General features: G+C 37.5%; 1 protein-coding gene across 1 annotated transcript; it reads left to right on the forward strand.

Annotated features, from left to right (window-relative positions):
- Nucleotides 1-1,274: 1,274 nt before the first annotated feature.
- Nucleotides 1,275-12,286, forward strand: edn3b (endothelin 3b). Its single transcript, XM_047377416.1, has 4 exons — nucleotides 1,275-1,591; nucleotides 1,707-1,908; nucleotides 9,577-9,735; nucleotides 11,231-12,286. Exons 1-4 carry the CDS (start codon nucleotides 1,537-1,539, stop codon nucleotides 11,283-11,285), a joined length of 471 nt encoding a protein of 156 aa, XP_047233372.1. The 5' UTR covers nucleotides 1,275-1,536; the 3' UTR covers nucleotides 11,286-12,286.
- The last annotated feature ends 5,789 nt before the right edge of the window (nucleotides 12,287-18,075 follow it).

Genomic DNA, 18,075 nt, shown 5'->3' on the forward strand with positions numbered 1-18,075 from the left:
ACACGGCACCCCAGACCATCACTGACTGTGGGTACTTGACACTGGACTTCTGGCATTTTGGCATTTCCTTCTCCCCAGTCTTCCTCCAGACTCTAGCACCTTGATTTCCGAATGACATGCAGAATTTGCTTTCATCCGAAAAAAGTACTTTGGACCACTGAGCAACAGTCCAGTGCTGCTTCTCTGTAGCCCAGGTCAGGCGCTTCTGCCGCTGTTTCTGGTTCAAAAGTGGCTTGACCTGGGGAATGCGGCACCTGTAGCCCATTTCCTGCACACGCCTGTGCACGGTGGCTCTGGATGTTTCTACTCCAGACTCAGTCCACTGCTTCCACAGGTCCCCCAAGGTCTGGAATCGGCCCTTCTCCACAATCTTCCTCAGGGTCCGGTCACCTCTTCTCGTTGTGCAGCGTTTTCTGCCACACTTTTTCCTTCCCACAGACTTCCCACTGAGGTGCCTTGATACAGCACTCTAGGAACAGCCTATTCGTTCAGAAATTTCTTTCTGTGTCTTACCCTCTTGCTTGAGGGTGTCAATAGTGGCCTTCTGGACAGCAGTCAGGTCGGCAGTCTTACCCATGATTGGGGTTTTGAGTGATGAACCAGGCTGGGAGTTTTAAAGGCCTCAGGAATCTTTTGCAGGTGTTTAGAGTTAACTTGTTGATTCAGATGATTAGGTTCATAGCTCGTTTAGAGACCCTTTTAATGATATGCTAATTTTGTGAGATAGGAATTTTGGGTTTTCATGAGCTGTATGCCAAAATCATCCGTATTAAGACAATAAAAGACCTGAGATATTTCAGTTAGTGTGCAATGAATCTAAAATATATGAATGTTAAATTTTCATCATTACATTATGGAAAATAATGAACTTTATCACAATATGCTAATATTTTGAGAAGGACCTGTAATTCCACATGTGTTAATTCATGTGTTAATTTTAATTTGATGCCTTCAGTGTGAAGCTACAATATTCATAGTCATGAAAATAAAGAAAACTCTTTGAATGAGAAGGTGTGTCCAAACTTTTGGTCTGTACTGTATGCTGAATTGCCGTTTAACTGGCTTCTAATTAGAAGGATTTTACTTTTGTATTCATAACAAAAGAAAGGGAATTTGCATCATTTCTATAATATGCAGATTCTGAGACTTCAGTCTGCTGCATGTGCTCTGCAGCCTCCTGTTGGGGGTGTTGGGAGAGGTGTGGGCGTGTACCTTTGCCTCTCCACAGCCCCACACCTTGGATTTTGGCTTTTAGAAGAAGTGAAACCGTGGATTGTCGCTCCACTTTCTACGGATGTAATTTTATTGAGATATAAGCAAGTTTATGCTTGATATTAAGAGGGGGAAATATTTATTTAATTTTAATGCGCATGTTTTGAATTAGTTTTATGCCATAATTTTAAAGAAGGGAACGCAAAGACGCCACCCTGCGATCCGTCCGGACCATGTGAGCTCCACAAGGATTTACAACAAAGTTAATGGATGTACTTTCTCATCTTACTATGAATTATTTTTGGAGAGTTTGACGAAGCTAAAATGCTATGTTTCCACACAATGCTTTTCAGAATACTGACTCTGATTCTTTTGCAAGGTAAGTTTTATAATATAGGCCTATTTTATATTTTAGCATATGGGCATGTTTAGGCTGTTGTCGCTTTTGGATGTTTTGCACTCATTTTACATTTTTTGGCGTCTTTTTAATAAAGGGGTTTTGATGTCCCATGTGAAATCCAAGAGCAACCCCAGCAGTGTCCCGGCCTCCAAGGTGTTGGGCTCCTCGGGATCTGAGGCTTTACAGCCTTCTGAGACCTCAAGGTCCAGACAAAAGCGCTGCACCTGTTATTCCTACACGGACAAAGAGTGCGTCTATTACTGCCATCTGGATATCATCTGGATTAATACTCCTGAGTAAGACAGGATTTAAAAACAATAATTTATCTGTTCACAATGAATCTGTTGCAGTTTATTGTATTTTATTTTATTTACTTCTTTTTAACAAATGAAAGTCTGAAAAGTGAGGCATACATTTGCATTTAAATCCTTAAATCAAATCTTTGCAAAACAATGTCTCACTTAAGTCACAAGATGCAAATGTTTTCTATCTGCTTTGCTCATCCAGAAACTGAATGTTTTTGTCTTTTTCCTTTTGAAAATTCATTCATTCATTCATTAATTAGTTTCCTTAGGAAAACAAAAAAACTAATTGAGATGCATGTTATTCCAGGTAGTAGGAGAGGCTTGGCATTTAAAAATAGCATAGCTTTGATTTATCGGAATTTAAAATTAACTAACTGTGTGAACTTCTGCAAACTGCAGAAACTTAGGTGATTGAAAGACTGAAGAAGATGAACAATAATTAATGGTATCATCAGCATAAAGATAAGACATAGCACCAGGCAGGTTATGAAACAAGTAGTTCACAGAAATTGTGAACAACAGTAGCCCTAGTATCGAACCTTGAGGCACTCCTTATAGGACAGGAGGGCAAGAAGAAGACGTCCCAGAAGCTTGGACACACTGTGGTCTACCTGATAAATAGTTTGAAAACCAGCTTACAGTCTGGTCAGAACACCAGGTCTTGTAGAGTTTATTCATCTGAATGGAGTGATCAACAGTGTCAAACCCCTTTCATAAGTCAATAAAAAGAGCTGCATACTATTTTTGACCATCTAGGGTGTCAATAATGTCATTTATCACTTGAAGAGCATGATGAGTTATGATGCTGTGCTTTTTCCAAAAACCTGACTGGTCCTGTAAAAGCAGACCGGTTAAACCTATTCATTTTGAGTTAATCCCCAACCAGTTTTTCAAGAAGGTACACACAGTTTACAGATAGTGCTATAGTTGTTGAATGCAGATGGATTACCACCATTCAACAGAGCAAAAACATGGGCAGACGTCCATAAACAAGTAATCTTATTTTCGACAAGAGTTACGTTAAAGATGAAACAGAGAGGTTCTTCTCTGAAATCTGCAGCTCATCTTGGAAAGGCTAGAGATCATCAGGTCCAGCAGGTTTACAGGGATTTAACTGCAGTAAGTTCCTATGAACCTCATTTACACCAAACAGAATCCTAAAGCATTTAAGTGTGATGAAGAGCAAACTTCTTGTGCATTCCGTTTCTGTGAGTGCAATGATTCAAACAGGGATCCTGAGGAAATTAAATATTATTTGAGGCAACTTAGAATGGTTGGTTTGTTGGTTATGTTTTGTGTGTCATTAACAATACAAGTAGGTAATTTATCAATCATTTAATCTCCAACTCAAATTTAATCCCTCTCTAAAGCTTCTTAGGATCAGTTAAGTTTTGAATAATTTTGTTTACATAAAATTGGGATTTCGTCCTTTTTGCTCACGGAAATGTTTCATTTCTTGTTTCAGAATTAATCGAGGCCTCAGTTTTCGGAGTTTAGCTCGTATGACAATGGCTATAGCACAATGATCACTGAGGTAATTTGCAAATACAACAATACTTGAATACTTATGCGGACAATTAGTTAAGAACAAGTCAAGAAGAGAGGATTTCTTTTGGAAATGTAAGATTTGGCGTGTTGCCTCATTAACCATTTGTGTTAAATTAAAATGATCACAAACAGATTTAAAACAAGCAGAGACAGGGGATTGGCAGTCCCAATTCAAATCACCTGTGAAAAGAATCTCATTAAAATCAAAATTTAAAAAGTGATGATTTAAAGCTGACAGGGTCTAACTATATACAACTTCAAAAGCAAGATATTCAAGCTGTCTGAAGACCTGACTGCACATTTTTTTGGGACTGTTACATCTAAATACATTGTAACCTTTGATGGTAATCTCTTTGTCTGCAATGGATTTTTTCAGCCAAGTTTCCAGCAAAACCAAAATGTCAGCGCCAGGCTATCTGCTACAAGACTAGTGAAGGCTAGGTTGATGACGTAGGGTGGGTAAAATAGACCTCAGACAACAGTGCAGAGTGACAGAAGGCTACTGCCGCACAGGTTAAATACGGTGAGTAGCAGAACAGGTTAGGTGAACTGAGCCTCAGGTTATGGAGCAGGGTAAATGGACTAGTCCTCAGGCTGTAAAACATGGAAGATGGAGAAGGCCTCAGGCTGCAGAGCTGGGTAGATAAGATAGACCTCAAGCTGGGGAGCCGGGTAGATGGAACAGGCCTTAGGCTGTAGAGTAAATTACCTTGAACCACTCTGTATTGGATAGATAGCATCTATGAACAGATTTATTTTTAACATTTGACACAAATTCTCAATTGAATTTAGGTCTGGACTTCAAACTGGCCATTCTAACACATACATATGCTTAGATCTAAACCATTTCATAGGACCTCTGGATCTATCTTTGTCTCAAGTCTTTTGTAGCCTCTAACTGGTTTTCTTCCAGGATGGTCCTATGTTTAGCTCTATTTGTCTTTCTATAAACTCTGACCAGCTTCCCAGTCCCTGCTGAGCAAAAGCATCCCCACAGTATGATGCTGCCACAACCGTGTTTCTTATTAAGGATGGTTTGTTTAGGGCCATATGCAGTGTTAGTTTTCTGCCACACATAGTGCTATGCATGTAGGCAAACAAACTTCAAGTATGGTGTCATGTGACCAAACAACTTTTTTCCAAATGTTTGCACTGTCCCCTACGGAGCTGGTGAAAAACTGCAAGACTTTTTACACCTTTCTTTGTATATGGCTTCTCCCTTACTATTTGGGGATTTGGGGATAGTTGTCCTCTCGACAGATTCTTCCACCTGAGCTGTTAATGTTTGCAGCTCCACCAGAGTTACCATAGGGTTCTTGGCTGCTTCTGGGATTAATATTCAGCCTGCTTGGTTGGGAGGACAACCTTTTCTAGATAATGGACTGAACAGAACTCCATTTAGATGTTCTAAGCTTGGTATATGGATTTCTCACTTAACAGTACTTTAAATGTCTCTAAAGGTTTCTCCCTGATGCGTCTCTTGCGATCCTTGATCTTGATAATGATTGTTGTCTGATGTTAATCCTCTTCACAATTACACATATTGCGTTGTGTTGGTGTGTCACATAAAATCCTTATTAATATAAAATATATTAAGGCCTGTTGTTGTAATATATAAAAAGGGAATAATTGCAAGGTGTATGAATACTTTTGTAAAGCCACGGGATATTCTGTAACAGTATAGATCCTGCCACAGGTCAACAAGGACGGAGTGGAGAAATTAATCTGATTATTTGCTTGTGGGTTTATGCAACTCAGAGAGAAGTCATTTATTTTAAGGGAACAAGCTGCTGTCAAGTCATGCCTTGTCATACTCCCCCAAGGTGACGCAGTTTTGGTTCAAGTAATAACAAGCCCTATAAAATTACTTGTTTTCCCTCAGTTTAAATTCAAATGCAATGTCTGTCAAGTATTGTCTGGTGGAGCCTAAACCACAAGCCCTTTTCTGCTGGATTATTATGTGTGGTTAGTGTTTTATCCAGGTCTAATAGTTTTAATGACATTCAAGACCTTTTCATCGTAATTCTACTTTGAAGGAGCCAAAATAAATATAGTTTGACAATATATGCCTCAGAATTGTGATTGGAGCAAAGACTGAAACAGAATGACATAAAAACATTTTCTAGTAATTAGGTTGAACAGGGTCAAAATATACTCTAAATCAGCAACAAACATAAATTGTGAAGGTTTGGACAAAAGTAATAGGAAGAAAGTGTATAAAAGTTAACATCCTCATTAACTAATGCCAGTGCCATGGCAGTACAGCAAAAATATTGCAGGGCCTTTTGTAGTAAAACTGGTCTTTAATTCTGTGCCTTGCAAAAGAATTCATTGTCTTTGAACTTTTTCACATTTTCTCAAGTTACAGCCACCAATTTCTCAGTTTTTCATTGAGATTTTATTAGTTAATCATTTAATCTTTTTTTATAGAGCACTTTTAATACATAGTAAAGGAATCACAAAGTGCTTTACAGAAGATACAAACAGAAGGCAACAGAAAACAACAACAAACTAAAAAAAGTATCGAGCCAAAGAAGGCTAAGCATGGGGGGAATGTACAGAAATGTGTAACAGTGGTGTTGGTTTGAAGGACTGAGAAAATGCTGTTGCAGTAATAATGATAATTTTGGAGGGCATCATTGTAAAGTGGAAGGACAAGAATGCATTATTGTTAAAAACTTACTCACTTTGTGTGGGAAACTTGCACTGCTCATTAACATGAAAACACTTTTCTCCACTGTGAACTATGGTGGTAGCAGCATCATACTGTGGGGATATTTTCTTCAGCGTGGACAGGGAAGCTGGTCAGAGTTGACTGGGAACTACAGGGCAGACCTTGAAGAAATCCTGTTAGAGGCTGAGAAGGTCTTGAGCATGGGGAGGAGGACCACCTTCCACCAGGATGATTACCCAAAACACACACCCAGAGGTAGACAGAATGCTGTAGGACAGAGCATATTTACGTTATAGCCCAGTAGCCACTGCTGACCTACCCATACAAAGGCTCGAAGATACCAAACAGCTGAATGCAAGACATTTGAGTCAGTTCATAATTTTACTTGCAGTTCATTTTGAAATGCTGTTACCAGTATTGTGTCTAGGTTTGATACTTGGTTTGCTAACTAAATCACACTAATTTAGACCGAAAATTATTTTAACTTTATTGCTTGTGATAAAACAAAAAACATTGAGGGCGGCAGCATAACGAGATAATTATGTTTATTGGTGGTTGTTATTTTATTCTGAAATCAGAAGTCCTATTTCAATCACTAAATGATAAGCATAAGTATTTAACATAGAAGGAGTGATGTATGCACTTCAGAATATAAAGAAACATAAAAATCCCAAGGTGATATAACTTCCTGGAGGGTTTTTTTTCCCCGATGTCAAAATGAAGACAAAGTGCTTTCAGCAAAAGGCAGCAAGACCACAGATTAGAAGCAATGCGTTAAAATATAAATTCTAACACACCCTTTTGTCAGCATTGACACCTTCGTACCACATCCCAAGCAAGAAGTCATAAAACCATCCCTTTTTTTTATTCCTGTCTTCAGGTGCCAATATTGCCACAGGCTGTCTCAGATAAATTTATTACTTCAAAGCATGTCAGGACAAACTGACATACTTCAAATACCAAATGAAGCAATGAAAAGAACACAACAAATTCAAGACAAGAAGGAATAATGTATTTTTATGACTTGTGAAAATATCTGAATAAACAATAAAAAACAGGTATGAGAAAGTCGATCTATCTTGAATAAATTAACAATTGAACAAAGAATTAAATAAATAGATGTATTTTGCTTCCACAGGGGCAAATATGTAATAAAATCGTTGTACATGAAGCACAGGAAGAGAGTTTTGCCTTTCTTCCAGTGCCTTTCAAAGGTTTTCACAGCCTTTTCACATTTCATCATGTTTGTCATGTTACCGCCTCAAACTTCAATTTATTTTATTGGGATTGTGATTGGGATGTGACCGATCAACTCAGCGAAGTGCATAATTGTGAAAGTAAAGGAAAAGTGTACATAGTCTTTAAAGTGTTTCCCAAATAAAAACCCAAAGAGTGTGGTGTACATTTGTTTTCAGTCCCTGTAAATCAAAACTTTGGACAGCTGCCGGTCTTTTGAGAGATACCTAAACCAACTTTAGAAGTGGACACTTCTTAGCAAAATACATCAAACTCAGTCAGAATGGATGGGAAGTATTTGTAAACAATTTTCAAATCGTGCTACAGATTCCTACTTGTACCTAAGTCTGTACTTTGACTGCACCATTCTAACACATGAATGTGCTTGATCTAAACAATTTCGTTGTAGCTCTGATTATGTTTGGGGTTGCTGTCTTGCTAGAAGGTAAAACTTTGCCTCAGTTTCAAGTCTTTTGCTGCTGCCAACAGTTTTTTGCTTGCAGAGTTGGTCTGTATTCAGCTCCACCCATTATCCCCTAAGCTCTGATCAACTTTCCTGTCCGTCCTCAAGAAAAATATTTTCTCAGTGAACCATGGTGGTGACAGGGTGATGCGTGAACATATGGTGTGTTTGTTTTCTGCCACACAGCATTTTACATAAAGGTAAAACTAGAATTTATGGTCTCATTTGACCTGAGCCTCTTCTTACACATGTTTGCTGTGTCCCCTGAAGGCCCTGTGGCAAATGGGTTATGGCTTTCTTTCAGGAACTGCTTTCTTCTCGTCAGTCCTTCATTGTCGACAGATTCTCCTACCTGAGCTTTGTATCTCTGCAGCTCCTCCATAGTTTCCATGAGCCTCATGATTTATGAGTAAACTGAAATTAAATCACACACAGTGATTTAACACTATTGGACACTATTCATCATATATTATTAGGTGTTTTCTGAAATTCAATTGGTTGCAGTGGATTTTCTTAGGGGTAAGCAGAGTAAAGGGAGCTGAATACAAATCTGTTTTCAGATTATAATTAGTCAAAAAAAAAAAAAAATAAAACCATGCATTACTTGTCTTCACTTGATAAATATGCACTACTTTCTAATAAAATACAAAATGTGAATAAGTGTGTGATTACATTTGGATGACCCTGTAGAAATACAAAACTTCAGTAATGCTCCAATGTAGCTACTTCTTTACTCATACTTACATAACTGTGGTTAGACAATTTCCACATCTAATAGTGCTGTACATACAAGTGCAGACACCCCCCCCCCCTTCTTCCACAAGTTAAACTAAAAAGGATATGTTGCTGCAAAGCATTTCCCTCTTCACAAGCCCATTCTAGCATTCTCAGATCCTTTTGTTTTTTATATTAAATATTAACTCTGATGCACAGGTGCCAATTCCATCTGATCAGACAGAAGAGTGAAGATCTCTTTTACCCTAAGGACAATCAGGTATGCAGTTGCAAACAAGCAGACTGAAGGAGCAGGCGAGCACTGCAAAGTATAAGCAACAGGCAGTGTCTGTTACACAGTGGGTACTCAGTAAAACCCAGGTAGTCTGACATATTCTGACAAGTGAAGGTGGGAAAGCTATTCATCTGTCAATTAATCTTTTATTTCAAATGACAAGTGTAGCCTTGTTCACCCTCACAGGCAAGTCGTCTTGCACAGCACCCGCTGTGATACTCAGTCAGATTGTACTATTTTCTTCTTTGACCTTTAAGATCCAACATGTCACAAACACTTTTGCAATTTTTTTTCTTTTTTTAAATAAAATAATTCACAGATGGTTGAAAACAGATGAGACAAAAGAGATCAAAATGGCCGTCTGACAGCATAAGAATCGCTATCCAGATGGTGGGAATTGGCTTGAACAGACAATACAGACAAGCGCTTTCTGAATTACTGTTGTAAAATTGATTGATAGAAGTCATATATCAGTTTCTTCTTCACCTGATTCTCTGGTATGGCTGCAATTTCTACCTCACAAAAATGTTATTAAAGGTGCTCAAATTTATCAAAGATGGCTATCAGTTATTTAAAATAGACCCCGTTGAATCCCACCCGGTTTTATTATATACTCTTTAAGAACATATATTGCAAAAATTTGACACTCAAACAAAACATAGCACATCATTTTGTATTTTGGTCTTTAACTGCCACTGAGTCTGGGTGTCTGTTTGCACTTTTTCTTAGGCGCACTGTGCTTTATGGCATGTCTAACTACAGAGGACCAAAGAGAAGGAGACGTGATGCTGCTGCACCAGCGCCTAAAGGGGACTGGCCTCAGACGCGACGCTGCATCTGTGCTGTGACACATGCAGACCAAGAGTGTCAACACTTTTGTCTGCCAAGGTAAGCCTGACTCCACACTGAAATTTGTTCTGTTTATATTAAAATATAAAGCTAATTAGGCTTAAATAATACAGTGGTTATCTCCCTGAACATTTACTTTCAATTACCTTCAACCAAGATAGTAATCTAAAACAGTAGACATAAACAACTCAGAAACGGTAAAGAGAAGAGTTCAGTCGTATTGAATAAAACAGAATAAGTGTTCTGATGAGGCTTGTTTGTCAGAATAAAAGTATGTTTTCAAAACAACAACCTTATAACAGATGCATATTTTTTTCTGTATTTAAAATGTTTTATTGGTCTGATGTAATATTCTAATCTTACATGTCGTGTTTAAATTGGGTTTTCACTAGCTGTAACCAGAAAATCATCCTAATCCAGAGAATTAAAAAGCTTGAAAGCACCTGTCAGTGTATAATTAATCTATATAATGTGTTGCACTTGAGTTACTGAAATAAATTAACATTTCAATAATATTCTAATTCATTGAATATGACTACATAGGACTCTGGATGGTCTAGAGAGAATGTATATGCTCCAAACTTGTAATGTTTTTGACTAAGACTGTATAATTGGAAAAGGGGTTCTACAAACTTTTACTGCAAGGTTAATAATTATGCTACTCATGATGTCATGCAAAAGTATAAACATTGCTACAACAATACAAAATAGATATGTTCTAAATTATTTTGCACATATTTACTAGGGGTGCCATAAACTGTGAAGGACATTGTAATTATTAAAAAGTTTCAAAATAAAACCTTATAAACAAGAGCAAAGATGCTATGTAAAAAGCCTGTTTCAATGAAAAACCACCTATGTGGCATTAAATATATTTAACAATTCTTGTTGAATTATATTTCTCCTTTTCATATTTCTGGATTATATTGCCTTTTTCGTTGTGTATTGCTGCTATTTGACATTATAAGAAGCCTGTTGAGATCATCAGGTTCACTGAGCTCATAAGGTTATGATAAATGAAGAATAAGGCCACTTTGAATGAGTTTGAATGTACTGCAAGTATAACACATTAGTGGTAGTATCTGGCATGAATCCCATTGTTATCTTTGACTGTACTGTTCAAATCGATAAACTCTTTTATGTATGCTTATAAGTATGCTGATATTTTGCCAGAATAAAGCATTACTGTATTTGGGACTTTGGTTTCTCATCTTGAGCACATCATTGGCCTGAATCCACAAAGCTCTTACACTCTTGGCAAAGGCTTGAAATTAATATTAAAAGAACTCCACCCATCTTTGTTGCTGTTGGGTAAACTTAACCAGCCTTGTTATCTCTGCTTTGGAGTGTTTCTCCTAAACAAAGTAGGATGATTACTGCCTCTGGTTAAACATAAAGGTATCTGAACATGTCCCACAAAAACCATGTCCTTGTTTGTTATGTGTTTTTTCGGTAACCATCACTTAATGCAAGACTAATTTGAAGGGGTATTTCTTTAATAATATGGATGTTATGTCATATTTTCTCTTTAAAGCCCACATCAGGCTCGACCAGCCAGGAGTCTCCACAGAGTCCCCTGCTTTGGATGACCCCGCAACAACCATCCATCTTCTGCTGTTCTTCCTAGGTCAATGGATATTTTCCGCTCCTCTTTATCCCCTTGCCTTCACCCTCAGTTTGGCTCCTTGCCTCCCAGGTACAAAAGGTGAAAAGGAACAACTTCACAGTTGCACACTGCCAACATTCCTCAGCATTAAAACTCTTGGAACAAGTTCCATCTGGCCAACAGGTTTCAAGGAGTCTTTAGGAAAATTTGATGCAGACCCCTGGAGGCTATTCCCACTTTTTGTTCTCTTTTGAGAGAACCAAAGGGGTTGCTTTCACCATTATATCAATACAATAGCCAATGACCTTGCTTATGTCAAGCTTAATCAGACCAACTCTTTAGTATTGGTCTGTTCGTTGTCAACATATCTTTCAAAATTTGAATTGCCTAACCCAACATACTATAAGCTTGTAACAGTATATAAGAAAGTCAATACCACAAAAAGGCCACAAAGTAATAAGTGCCCGGAGTATCAATGGAGAGTAGAAAGAAGGAATGGGTGGGTGATATCTTGCCAAGAAAATAGGAAATCACAGAATAAGATTTGGGCCCACATGTAATGGTCCCAACAGTTTATTTAATTTTTTTAATTCTTTTTTTCAGGATTATTTATAGTCATTAGGTTCTGGCATGATCCGCAACTGTTTGTGTAGTAAGTAGTTCTTTTTACCTCTGTTTTATGTAGGTGCCTGTTTGCCGTCCCTTCGTGGTTAGGCTCTCTGTTGCTGTCTCCCTAGTTCCTGTGGTTCCTTCGTGCCTGTAGGTTTTTCATAAATGTGTATCCACCATTCACCTGCCGATGTCCTGTTGCCACTTTGGTCTTCTCTAAACTCTAAATGTGACAGAAGGCATCAGCTCTGCCGACCTCCAGAACTCTGTACCTCTGTGAGAAGACCTCTGGGTAATCCACCTGATCTTTGGGTTCTTCTGTCACATTTTGAGTTTGCAGAGCACCAAAATGGCAACCGAACATGGCCAGGTGAATGGTGGATGTATAGATTTTAATGAAAAACTTACAGGCATGTAGGAACCATGGGAACCATGGAGACAGCAACAGAGAACCTAACCACGAAGGGACAGAAAACAGGAACTTAAATAAAACTGAGGAGAAAAGATGAAAAACAGGTACGGATCATGACAGGTTCAGCTTGCTAGAAATGGGTTGTTGGTACCTTTTGCCTTCAGAACCGCTTCAATTCTTTGCTGCAGAGATTCAACAAGGTGTTGGAAACATTACTTGTAGATTTTGGTCTTTATCGCCATGATTATGTCATTGCTGTATTTTTCTTGACTGCACACTGAGGATGCACATCTTTGTTCCAACGCATTACAAGCTTGTCTCTTGGATTGAGATTTGATGACCGAGGATGCTGTTGGAGTGCAGTGAACTCTTTGTCATGTTCAAGAAACCATTTTAAGATTATTTCAGCTTGGTGGCTGGAATAGGCTGTGGTGTTTAAACAATGTATAGTTTGTGCCCCAAAAATACCCATAAACCATTGATAAACCATTTCTTAAACTCTGATGTGGTGAACGGTTATAGAAGATGGTCCATTACCGAATATGTAATGTAATATTTTTGTAAATATTTGACAACACAGAATAATGCTAACTTTGTTCGTTAACTAAGACATTTCTGAGTTAAAGAAAAAAACTAAGGTAGCATGATGCCAAGGAACTAAACCTACTGAAACCTAACTGTATCAAATGTCTATATTCTGCTACTTAGAGAATAATACACCGTCAAAAGGTCCGCCACAGTCAAACAATTAGGTTTCAGTCTCCCAGGGTCCTAGTGCCCTCCTGGTGACCAGTAGCTTAATTCTTTCGGTTTCAGTGGTAACAACAAAATATACAGACCTCCACATTTTTTTTTTTACAGTTAATTGGAGAAATAGTTCTCTTGATAAAGGAGGTAAAAACACCTTCAGTATAAATTTATTATGTGCACAAACAATTTCTTTTAATATTTTGTAGGCCCTATACCAGCTGATTAAATATTTAGTCTGCATTTAAATTTTACTTAATTATAGGTTCCTTTGTGTAGCACATTCAGCTCCTTTATCTTCTGGACGTGTATCACTTACCTCTAATTGAAATAGAAATGAAAAAGAAGAAAAGTTGAGTATTTTGTTGGTGTCTGTTTGTTCTCAGAAGTCAGTGCTTCCAATAAGAGTACAATAAAGTTAGAGATGGAATTTCAAGACAAAACACAAAGTTTCTTGTAGGCTTTCCATTGGACACAGAAGCTTTAACTGGGATTACATCATTTTTATTTTTATGGAAGGATGGTGTCTACTATCACATGTGTTCACTAATCATAGTCCAAGTCCTCATTTGGCAAAGTCTTTTTTGCCATCATGACATTTAGTTGGTCAATAGAATTGCTCCACATGTTTGAGGTTTAACATCTCCCTTGGTTTTCCCACAGATCCTGGAAAGTTTTTGGTTATGGACTCTGGTTTGGCCATTACAGAATGACAATGTCCTCTGTTGACGATTACTTCACTATTCTGCTTTCCTGTTATTCTCCTTTTGGAGAGTGAGCCCAAGGCCAAGTTTTCCTCCAGACTGACTGATGTTATCCTTCTCAATCCTCTGCAGCCCTTCTGTCCTAGGTTTATCCAAAGTCTGCGGATCATTTCAGGTCATCCTTATTATCCTTAAAACAGTACCTCAAGACTAACAAAACTGGCCTCCATTTCTTTAACACACACTCATACAACCTTGCATTCCTATCAAATCCTCTGGACATAGAGCATTACCTTTTTTTTCAAATACCACATATTCTGGGGTCAAGTACATTGTCTGTATGAAGACTTGGCCTTGGGAAACACTGGGCCTTCCACCAAAATAAAACTTCAAAGCTGTTAAGAAATTGGTAACAGATTTTTGTAGTGGACCAACTAAAGTTCTGACCTGATTACTATTCATAGTCTGAGGAGGAACCTGAAGTCAAGAAATGCAAGAACACTTTAACTTAAAAAGACTCGAAGACCACAGGCTTATCCAAATAGAGAGCTCACTAACTCATTTAGTTGCTATGGACACCAGTCAGAAATGACATTATGACCACTGACAGATAAAGTAAATAACACTGATCACATCTCATCATGGCGCCTGTTTAGTGAGTGAAATTTATAAGGCACCAAGTGAATTTTGTTTGTCCTCAAAAATAATGTCCTTGAAGTGTTCTCAATGTGAAATTTCAGAGAATCTCCAAAATGAAGCTCTGGTGGGATGTTCCCAGTCTGCAGTGGTCAATATCTCTTAAAAGTAGTTGAAGGAAGGACAACAGGGTTGAAAAAGTCATAGGGTCATTGGCAGCCAAGGCATGCTGATGCAGATAAGGAGTGACGGGTGACCTGTGTGTTCAGATCCAACAGACAAATTGCTGAAGACGTTAATGCAGGTTCTGATAATGGTGTCAGAATACACCGCACAATACAATTTATTACATATGTGGTGGCATAGCTGCAGATTAGTCAGGGTGAAAACTGTATTTCCTGATGGAAGTGGCTTCTTTTAGCAGGACAAGTAATGCCAACAAGTTTGAGGTGCTGGCTTGGCCTCCAAATTCCCCAGATCAGAATCTAATCAAGTATGTTTGGGAGGTGCTGGACAATCAAATCCAAATCACAGAAACCCAGTCCTTGCAATTTAGAAGACTTAAAGGATCTGCTGAGAACCTTTTTGTTGCCAGATATCACAGTACACCTTTAGGGTTCTACTGGAGTTCATGCCTTGATGGATCAGGGCTGTTTCAGCAGCAGAAGTGGACCAACATACTATTAGACAGGTGATTATAATGTCTTTAATGTTGGACATGGCATAAGAATTGGCTCTTGTTTCATTTTCAGTCATAAACACATTAGCCCTAATAGATAAAACTAATGATCCTAATGACTTATAAAAAAAGCTTGAAAATAAATCATGTTGGCCTTAACTGAACCCACAACAAGAAAGAGGTGGATAGAGCATGAGGCTTAAAGAAAAATGCCAGTGGACTTGTGAATGTTGCATTTTTTAAAAACACAAGACACTTTCTGTTGCTGGGATTAACCCCATTTAAGTTTTCTCAAAGAATCTAATGTTGAGTCTTTCCTTAATTCCTAAACTACGTACAGTATGTATAATGTCTATGTATAACTTGTATATACACATTAATGATTGCTGTATTTATACATATCTATACAATACTATGTATAACAGGACAATGTTAATGGAATGATTGATGATAATGATTTCAAGATTCCAGTAATTTGTCCAGCGAGTTAAACAGTTTTCATTGCTGGAACAGATTGTGAGTTAAAGGGAAATAAAGTCTCTTACTCTGTTGTTAATAGTCACTGTTGGAATGTGATTTGTACAGGTGCAAATGCGCAGCAAAGGGTTACACAAGCTGCAAACACACAAACACAGACAAAAAAAAAAGCAAGTTACAAACAAATGCAAGATAAAAATGCTGCAAATAGCAAAAACTAAAGTTAAATTAAATCACAACTGGGGTTTCAATAAAGATCGCTACAGTGACTAACATTACTATTACCGATAGAGAAATGCAAACTATTATAAATCAAAGTCTCATGAATGCAAATACTCAGGACGCTAATATGCTTCTGTTCTATGATATTGTGAAAGATTAAGTGTTTAATAAGACACGAAAGAAAACGTACCTTTTCTGTCTTCCGTCCAAGTTTCCTATGGGCATCCAGTTAATGTTTACTAAGGCTCTGGACCCATTGGACTTGGTGGTCGACTCCACCAAGTGGTCTGGCGCACTTCTGTTTTGTGGAGCTCGTTTGCAGCTTTTCTTAACCTGTAGTTGTTTTGCTATTTGCAGCATTTTTCTATTGCAGTTGTTTTATAACTTGCAGTTGTTTTGCAACTTGCATTTGTTTTTGCTATTTACAGCATTTTTCTTGTGCAATTGTTTTGTAACTATTTTTTTTATGTTTGTTTGCATCATTCATGTGTATTCAGCTCGTTTAACCATTTGTTGCACTTTTGCACCTGTCAGCCATCATAGATTTGTTATTCTTTTTTTCTGAAATAAAAAGATTTTCTTTCCTTTTTTGAGTGTATTAGGAAACTAATTGACTAAACTTTTGACTAATCTGCATACACAGGAAAAATAATTATTTAGGTTTATATGTGACCCCCCCCCTTAGCTAATGATGCTGTGCCATTTTGCCGTTTCTTTTGACATTCTTTATATGTACAGTATGTAAAAACATATTAATTCTCTTCATTTGAATATTGTTTTTTCCTACTATTTACAGCCTTCAGTCAGTCAGAACCAGAGTAAAAGTCATATACATAGATGATCTCGCTGTCATTATGAGTATTGAATTGCTTTCTGTCTAGAGCCCTACAACATACTTTAACTTTGAATCTTAGTTGCCTGATGTAATTCTATGTAATTGTTTTCCTATTGAATTAAGTTAAACCAGATATTAGCCCGAACATTATCTGTATATTTGCTAAAGGCGTATAATAAAACACTGATGCAGGAAATAATTTATAAAAGAGCTCTGCAAAGATATGCATGAAAAATAAGCTGTGGCGTGGAGGCCTTTCTACCTATCACCTGTTTATCTTGTAATCTTGAAGTAGCAAAGTATTTTTATTTTGAACTAATTTTGTGCAGTTTCTTTTTACATTTACAAATTCATATATACTTTTCATGTAATGAAGTGTTTTTTCTAATTAATTTCAGAAATGTTCTTTTATTTTTCCAAAATAAAGAAATATTTCCTCAGAAAAAACAATTTCTATCCTTTACCTCTGCAAATATATTTTTTCTTGAGATAACAAGAATTTTAAACATTTTCACATCTTGCTGTTGTTCCTTTGGAATGCCTACTCTGCTGCTTTTTACCTTTCCGAACACCTTTTCCCTTTAAGATACATAACATAAGCTCCTGTGAGCCTTTGAAACCCAAATACTGTTTAACATCCAGGAATGTTCTCTATGTCCAGCCTAAATAAGCCTACCCTGAAGCCTCAGAGTAAACCCTCTCCAGTCGGAAAGGCCTCATTCCCACAGCACACCATGGGAAATAATTTTGAGCAGACATCCTGACCGTGCATTGGCAGGTTCAGGGAATCACACTCTGGCTTAATGTTTATTTGAACTCAGCTAATAACACAGCTAATATTTAGTCACCAGCAACTGAAAGGCAATGAGAGGACTTTGGTCACATGAGCACTTACACTATAACATGATGTGGGTGATCTTCATTGTGTGGCTTAAATTTGCTGTATTAAATGTATTGTAGATACAATGTAACCTTACATATGCACTGAATTATTATATGCTGTATCTGCAATCATTAACTTATTAACTTACTCAGATTCCAAAAGACATTAAGAAATGACAGAATAACTGCAAATTAGAGCAAAATCCAAATTCAATGCATAGCACTGGGGGTTAGATTTCAGTGCCAGTGATACTTTTACACACAATTATTGTTCAGTTAAATAAAAAATTATATCCAGTGGTGTTACTATTTTGATAATAAAGGCAAACTGACAATAAAAACCCAGTTGGGTAATAAAGCAGGATGTCACTGATTGAAAAGCAAGCTGAAGAAAAAACAGCTACTTCTGTTTTGCGTGTATTTGAACTGATGACATCACCTGAGGCACACACCAAAGTGATCAGCTGGCATTGGTAAACCTTGCAGAGACTGAGTGAATTTTGACAGAGGTGTACATAGAATTTAAAGCATTTGAGTTGCCCTGGGTTAACCTTTAGATATTTGTACTGG

Source organism: Girardinichthys multiradiatus, chromosome 1 (assembly GCF_021462225.1).
Source record: "Girardinichthys multiradiatus isolate DD_20200921_A chromosome 1, DD_fGirMul_XY1, whole genome shotgun sequence".
NCBI lineage: Eukaryota > Metazoa > Chordata > Actinopteri > Cyprinodontiformes > Goodeidae > Girardinichthys > Girardinichthys multiradiatus.

Coding starts and splice junctions, on each gene's coding strand:
- edn3b (XM_047377416.1), top strand. CDS start 1,537: ATGCTATGTTTCCACACAATGCTTTTCAGAATACTGACTCTGATTCTT. Junction 1,592..1,706: donor GACTCTGATTCTTTTGCAAG/GTAAGTTTTATA, acceptor TTTTTAATAAAG/GGGTTTTGATGTCCCATGTG. Junction 1,909..9,576: donor ATCTGGATTAATACTCCTGA/GTAAGACAGGAT, acceptor ACTTTTTCTTAG/GCGCACTGTGCTTTATGGCA.